At 38.0% G+C, this 7291-nt stretch overlaps 1 protein-coding gene across 2 annotated transcripts; it reads left to right on the top strand.

The window, feature by feature from the left end:
* The first annotated feature begins 2494 nt into the window (after nucleotides 1–2494).
* LOC120159269 (glutamate-rich WD repeat-containing protein 1-like) lies at nucleotides 2495–6655 on the top strand. 2 transcript variants are annotated; one of them, XM_039169902.1, is made up of 12 exons: nucleotides 2495–2563; nucleotides 2662–2825; nucleotides 3022–3100; nucleotides 3369–3554; nucleotides 4624–4722; nucleotides 4903–5068; nucleotides 5194–5300; nucleotides 5390–5529; nucleotides 5628–5700; nucleotides 5975–6090; nucleotides 6209–6326; nucleotides 6405–6655. In XM_039169902.1, exons 4-12 carry the CDS (start codon nucleotides 3474–3476, stop codon nucleotides 6534–6536), a joined length of 1032 nt encoding a protein of 343 aa, XP_039025833.1. In that variant the 5' UTR covers nucleotides 2495–2563; nucleotides 2662–2825; nucleotides 3022–3100; nucleotides 3369–3473; the 3' UTR covers nucleotides 6537–6655. The 2 variants fall into 2 exon arrangements, with proteins under 2 accessions (XP_039025833.1, XP_039025834.1); XM_039169903.1 differs by lacking the exons at nucleotides 2495–2563; nucleotides 2662–2825; nucleotides 3022–3100; nucleotides 3369–3554 and adding an exon at nucleotides 4370–4509.
* Nucleotides 6656–7291: the final 636 nt, after the last annotated feature.

The raw sequence follows: 7291 nt of genomic DNA, 5'->3' as shown, positions 1-7291 counted from the left end.
ATTCCTCATCCTTTGACTTGCCTTCATCACAGAATCTATTGTCACTGCCCTCGACTTTTGACTTTTCTTTGGAAGTCTTTCTCTCCTTGACTCCAAATTATCTGATGGAATTGGTGGTTGTCAAGGCTTTAAACAACTCCTTAACTTCCCTTTTCTCTAATACTTTCTTCGCCCATGGCTTCAATCCGAGCATGAAGGCGAAGAACCCATCTTCTTCAGTCAAACTCGAGACTTTGAGCACAAGCTTTCTGAATCGGCTCACATACTCCTTAAGTGTCCCTTTATGCCTAAGAAGCCTCAACTTGGACCACGCCTCCATCCGGCATATTGTGATCAAACTTGCTCACTCTGTACCCTTGGCTTGACGACTTTATCTTTTGCTATCGCACCGGGTCTCTTCCTGTGCTCGACTGCTTTGACACATGCAGACTCTTACATCTCGATCCTGGATTGACTATTTAGAACTTGTAGTAGCACCATGCTCCCTCCTTGTTTCGATTACTTTAGAACATGTAGCCTCACCAAGTCCTTCTCCTAACTTGATTGCTTGGACACTCGCAATCGCATCAGACTTTCTTCTGGGTTCGACTGCCTCAATATCCACAGTCACACCTCGTCTTGTTCCTTGCTTTACCGCATTGACCCCCTCAATCGAACCAAGTCTTTTTCCTGGCTTGGCAGCTTTAACACTTGAAACCGCGTCAATTCCCGCTACTTCTCCTTCTCCCATCCTCTTCATAATGGTTGCAAGGCGACGCTTCTCGGGACATCCCCTTATCACATGGGGACCATCACAGAAGTAGCACTTCATCTTTTCCTTGTTTCCATTCTTATTCACACCAGACTTAGCCTTGTCATTATTTCCCGATGGCTTTCCTTAGCTACGAACAGTAGATGACTCACCTTAGCCATTCGAAGAGCTTCCTTTACCATCTCTCAGCTGCACCTCTTCCCGGTCTCCCCCACTATTACTACTATCACTAGGCATGGGCCTGGAATACACAATGTTAGTTGGCTTGTCTCCCGCAAGCTCGGTCATCTTTTCGGCTACATCTATGGCCTCTGAAAGTCCCTAGGCATCACCTTGCTATTCCCTGAGCATCACCCCTGGTCTAAGTCATTGCAAGAAGGTCTTGAGCGCACTCTATTCACTCATTGCTCCATTGAATATGAATAACTCCTTCTTGAGCTCATCCATCTCATTTCTCAAAGCCATCACCTTGGCTTTCTAGGCATTACTCCCTCGAACCATCTCTAACTCGTCGAGAACTCAGTGTGTCTCGTCCTTGAACCTGTCATCCATGGACTCCAATTTATCAAGACATGACTCCATAACACCCTGGATCTCCTTGTCCTCTTCCTCGGCTTTTTCAAGTCTCGTGACCATCTTTTCCCACGAAGTTGAGATCTGCTCCAACTTGATGAGCCTCCCCGTGTGGAAAACCAAACCTTCCATCAAATAATCCATTTCTCGTAGATTTTCAATTCCTCTTCTTGTTCCCCATCAAGACTCTCCTCGTATTCATGAGTGAACGTATTGTCTTGCTCGAACATGCCTTGAGCTTCACCCTTGAGCCTCTCTACCTCGAGATCCAGCTCTCATTGGTGTGCTTTTGTCGCCTCAAGGATTTCTTGCAAATTCATCATGGCATCCCTATGCTTGGATACCGATGATGCTCTCGAGCCCATAACGGCAGAGAGCTTACTGAAAACGAACTAAAACTTCGATGATTGTATTGCAAGTTTCAAAAGTTGGATGACCATAATGCAAGCGCCTTAAAAGTTTGAGGATTATTTGTATACTTTATCCTAAAAATAATTTACCATGGAGGTGACGGATTCCCCTGCATTTTAGAAAATATTGAAGATCCTAAAATGAATTTTTAAGTGCGGGTCAAATAATGTTTCCACATGCCTATTGGGCCAAGAAAAACCTTGATAATGAGGCAAGGAACCATTGAATTCCAGTATGGGGCCAATGGTTTGAAATATTGAATGAATCCACCCATAGTAGTGGTTTGAATATCTACATTTTTTTTAAATTTAATTCACATAATTCGTAATTGCTTTAAAAATGAAATTGGTTTATCGTTCACATTAAACCCGAAGGTTAGTATCCAAATTCGAGTTAAATGGAATATTTAAATTCGATAAATCGATAACAAGCATGCAGGAAGAAAAGAGGATAGATAAGTTTTCTAAACTTATGTACGATACTTTCTAATTCATTTTCTTCATATACTCTTAAGACCACTTTGAACCTCTTTGGAACTAAACAAACATCAACAATCTTTGGTTGTTCATTTAACCAGTTTTCAGTTGAATTTCTTTTCACGGCTACCCATTTCAAAAGGCAATTTCGTAAATTTTTAGGAACTAAAATGCAATTCCAACGAACAATTAGGATGTTTCCTAGAAATTATACCAAAATATCTAACCAGGCGAGAGCGTATAAAGTCTTAAACCCTAGCGGCTAAGTGAAACTCTTCCTTTTCCTTGTGTCTGCTTAAAGAAAATGGCTCGCACTCTCAAAAACCCTAAAAAGGCCAAGAGAAAAAGCAAGGTTAGGTTGCGAAAACCTACTCGGAATCTATTTTCTTATTGAGAATTTGTGGGATTATGTTATTCTAAATTTGTTCTGTAATTGGTTTCTTGAAAAAGGGCTCGAAGAAAGGAGATGAAGAATCGACTTCATCGGTGCCAACGATTCAGCCCAGAGTTTGGCAACCTGGAGTTGACGAATTGGAGGAAGGAGAAGAGCTTCAGTGTGATCCTTCTGCTTAAAATGCTCTTCATGCTTTTCATATTGGATGGCCTTGTTTGAGGTATTTTAAAAAAAAATTTCTTCTCCGTTTCTTGGTGTTTGGTTGCTGATTAAGTAAAGCGAAATCCGAGAAATTGAGAGATTGGGAACGTTTATAAAAGTTGTAAAATGGTTTCTGAAAGTTGCCAATTATATTTATGTATGTTGTTGTTTTGCTCCTTTGCTTTTAGTTAAGAAATTTTGATGAATTTTGACAGCTTTGATATTGTTCATGATACGTTGGGTTCGGACCGGAAAGATTTTCCACATACAGTTTATTTTGTCTCTGGGACTCAGGTGAGCGCCATTTCTTATTAACCGTTACATAATCATCATGGGATCAAAAGAGCAAAATTTTTCTTATTTGAACCATTCAGAGGATACAGTTTATATTTTTTTATCTTGTTTTATGTTCATTCTTTTGGTTATATTACTTTGATATTATTATGCTATGTTGGAAATGTATCATCATGGGTACTTCAAGAAAAATGAAGTTAGAGCGACATAGGTTCTTACCAAAATTTTCTATATCTGTATATTATTGTTAATCTATTTGGTCTTACAGGCAGAGAAAGCTTCTTGGAATTCAATTGGAGTCTTCAAAGTTAGTAATATTTCGGGGAAAAGACGTGAACTTGTTCCTGCCAAATCTGCCGAGAATGAGGATGGTATGGATGGTGAAAGTGGTGACAGTGAGGATAGTGAAGATGAAGATGAAGAAGAAGGTGAAGCCGGCTCACCTGTCTTACAGGTAGTTTATTGGTTAATATTAGTGTTAAAAAGGGCGCAAGACGTACTAAGGCTATAGGAGTTTTATAGCCAAGGCGCATGCCTTATTGAAGTGAGGCGCACTTTTTAAAAACAAAAGACATACAAGTTTTTTTCCAGTTGTATAATCAAATAAAAAGAACAGTTCATGCAATATAAATACCAAAGAGTATTCATTATCAGCATTTTATGTATTAAGCATCACTTTTGTTCCCTCAACCATTGAACCTTGAGAACCCAAGCAAAAACCCCCCTTCCTTCCTTGGTCCACAATTCCACATAAGAAACTGAAACAATAAATAAAATTCTAATAATGAGTTGGCGTCAACTTCTTACTTGTCTTCTTCTTGTCCTCCACCTCGCACCTCACAACAAACGTGTTGTCCTCCTTGTTAGCACCACTTAGGTCCTAAATTGTGTTTCCAAGCTTTTCTTTCTTCCTCACGGATTCAAATTTCACCATGTGCTAAACTTGCTGCTCAAGAACCCATCATTATGCAACAAAACTCACTGAAGCCTACGTTTCCCTCCCCCGATCCTCAATTCGTGCATGCATGTCTCTCTCTCATTTTGTTTGCTCAGTCGGTTGTCTTTTTAACACCAAAAATGGCCTCTATTCATCCCCATTTGTTTCTCTCTTTCAAACTTCAAGACAAACAGTAATTATTTAAGGTAAAACAGTCCTTTATCTGTATTTCACGCCAAATTTTCATTAGTCTCCCATGAAACACTCTTTTCTAATCACCCCACTATGTTTTAACTCTTTTCTTCACTGACATTTCATTTTTACTTCTTTTTTGTTGTTGATATATAAGTATGTAAAACATAATAAAAAAAAGGAAAAAAAAAGGTTGAAAAGGCGGCACCTTTCTGCACCTCAGCGCCATAGACGCGCCTTGCTGCGCTTCATTGAAATCTCCTTGCGTAGACCTGATTAGGTACTTTACCCTCGTCCCGCCTCAGCATCTAGGCGCGCCTGCGCCTTTTTAAACACTGGTTTATATTCAAACTTATATTATTCCTTTTTTAACTTGTTCTTGTTTAACCTGCAGTTGCGGAAGGTAGCTCACCATGGATGTGTCAATCGTATCCGTTCCATGGCACAAAATCCTCACATATGTGCATCTTGGGCTGATAGTGGCCATGTTCAGGTCTGAATCATGATCACCGAATTAACTAATTGCACCTCCCCTGCACCCCCACCCACCCCCCCCCCCCAAAAAAAAAGAAAAAGTTTTTAACAAGAAACCATCAAATGTTAGAAAATGGGGAGGTCAGCATGATGAGTTATCATTTTTTGTTGCTTTTCTTTTTGACACTGTTTGTTACAGATATGGGACTTCACTGCTCATCTGAACGCTTTGGCAGAGTCAGAAACAGAAGGTACACAGGGAAGTTCTGTTTTTAATCAGGCTCCATTAGTTAACTTTCGTGGCCACAAAGATGAAGGCTATGCAATTGATTGGAGTCCTGTTGTTGCTGGAAGACTTGTAACTGGTATGCCTCATAGTCATTGGTATTTGTGGAATTCTTTTTTTTTCCTTCTCAGTAATCTTGAGCCTTCATTTGCTTTCTGGTTTGAAGATGGTTTATGTGAAGCTGATGTTCATTGTGTTTTCTAGGGGACTGCAAGAACTGTATCCACTTGTGGGAGCCTACATCTGATTCAACATGGAATGTCGATGCTACTCCATTCGTTGGACACTCTGCAAGTGTTGAAGACCTACAAGTGCGTAATTGTTTTTTTAACTAATGATTGAATCTTTTTCCAATCTTGATCGAGTATCACAATTTCTATTTTCAACTCTTTATTTGCAGTGGAGTCCGACAGAACCTCATGCATTTGTCTCCTGTTCAGTTGACGGGACTATCGCAATTTGGGATGTCCGTATAGGAAAGTCACCGGCAGCTTCTTTTAAGGCGCATGATGCGGATGTGAATGTCATCTCATGGAACAGGTATATCAGTCTTGATGTATTTACTTGAGCTTTCTTTCAACACATTTCTACCTTTCATCATTTTTTTTTACTTTGTGCATCCTTGTTAATTTATATAGGCAGGCTAGCTGTATGTTGGCATCGGGAAGTGACGATGGAACATTCTCAATTCACGATTTTAGGTTGCTCAAGGTATGTCTATTGTTGGCTAGGTTAGTGTGATACATCGTTTGATGAAAAGGGGAACCTATACTTTGTGGGCTAATTTTTTGTTTATCTTAAACTTGATTCATCTGGTTTTTGAAGATTTTTCCAGATTCATCAGCAATTCATTTTGCATCCATTTGATTCTTTTATTATTGTAGGCTGTAATTAAAAATTTAAGCTTTTGCTTTCCACTGTAGTAAACTCTTCTATTTACAGTTTACCGTTTCTATGTAATTGATGGCAATTTTTGTGTGGGCAGGATGGCAATACCGTGGTAGCTCATTTCAAGTATCATAAATATCCAGTGACATCCATTGAGTGGAGCCCACATGAAGCCTCCACTTTGGCAGTTTCATCATCCGATAATCAGTTAACGTAAGTATCGCGGTGAACAAACTTGACAGAAATGCTCTGGGAATAGGATGTTGGACGTATGGAAATCTCTTGCACACAATTTGTTAATAGATATATCCTCTGCTTCAATCTTTTCCAGAATATGGGATCTTTCATTAGAAAAGGACGAAGAAGAGGAAGCAGAGTTCAAAGCTCAAACAAGTGAGCAAGTAAATGCTCCGGTAGATTTACCTCCGCAACTTCTTTTTGTTCATCAGGTACTAATTGAAAAATCGAAGCTGAAGATGTTCATGGTCTTTCGGTATCTTTTTGACATGTTTTCCGACGTGAAACAGGGGCAGAAGGACTTGAAAGAACTTCATTGGCATGCTCAGATTCCAGGAATGATTGTATCAACTGCAGCCGATGGTTTCAACATCCTGATGCCTTCGAATATACAAAGTACTCTCCCATCCAATGGCTCTTGAATCAACATCTAATCCCAAGCACGTATGAAATTTGTAGTAGTTTTTTTTACCTTGATAAGAGCAGGATGCTCTGAATATTTAATTTGTTTTGTATTATAAAGATGTAATCATGTATTAATTTTGGGCAAATATTGATTGAAACGTTCACAATAGTTTTGTTTTGTGACATTTTTTTAGGTAAATTACGCATTTAGTATCTAAACTATCAGTTTTAGTGTAGTATTTAAACTTTCAAGTTTTTAAAAGTCATACATAATGTTTAGTTTTCATTTTATTTTAGTACTCGCAGTTAAAAAATTTAACGCGTTTAGTATTTAAACTATCAGTTTTTGTTTGTTTTAATATTTAAACTTACATTTTTTTCAGTTTTTTTGTCTGTTTTAGTATTTAATTTTTTTTTAATTTTTTTTTTAAAATTTAGCGTTAAATTTTTAATGGGTATTAAAATGAAATAAAAGTTAAAATTTTAAAATGAAATAAAAATTAAACTTTAGGTATTATTTTGAAAAAAAATAAAATTTATGTATTAAGATAGATCAATATTGATAGTGTAAGTATTAAATGGGTAATTTATCCTTTATTTTATTTTAATTTTAACGTGATCAAACAAATATCAAATTGGAGATAACAGTTTATCTTCGTGATAGGTTGAGAGTTTTAAGTCAGCAATCAGCCATAGGGAAGGTGAGAATTCTATTACAGTAGTGGAAACCTCTTTATTGATTAATCCAATTAGTTTATGGGCAAATAGTCTC

This window comes from Hibiscus syriacus, unplaced genomic scaffold (assembly GCF_006381635.1).
Source record: "Hibiscus syriacus cultivar Baekdansim isolate YM2019G1 unplaced genomic scaffold, ASM638163v2 tig00111356_pilon, whole genome shotgun sequence".
In the NCBI taxonomy this organism is placed as follows: domain Eukaryota; kingdom Viridiplantae; phylum Streptophyta; class Magnoliopsida; order Malvales; family Malvaceae; genus Hibiscus; species Hibiscus syriacus.
Note: the sequence above shows the minus strand (reverse complement) of the source record. Positions and strands in the feature narration are given on the sequence as shown.

Coding starts and splice junctions, on each gene's coding strand:
- LOC120159269 (XM_039169902.1), top strand. CDS start 3,474: ATGGATGGTGAAAGTGGTGACAGTGAGGATAGTGAAGATGAAGATGAA. Junction 4,723..4,902: donor CTGATAGTGGCCATGTTCAG/GTCTGAATCATG, acceptor TGTTTGTTACAG/ATATGGGACTTCACTGCTCA. Junction 5,301..5,389: donor CAAGTGTTGAAGACCTACAA/GTGCGTAATTGT, acceptor CTTTATTTGCAG/TGGAGTCCGACAGAACCTCA.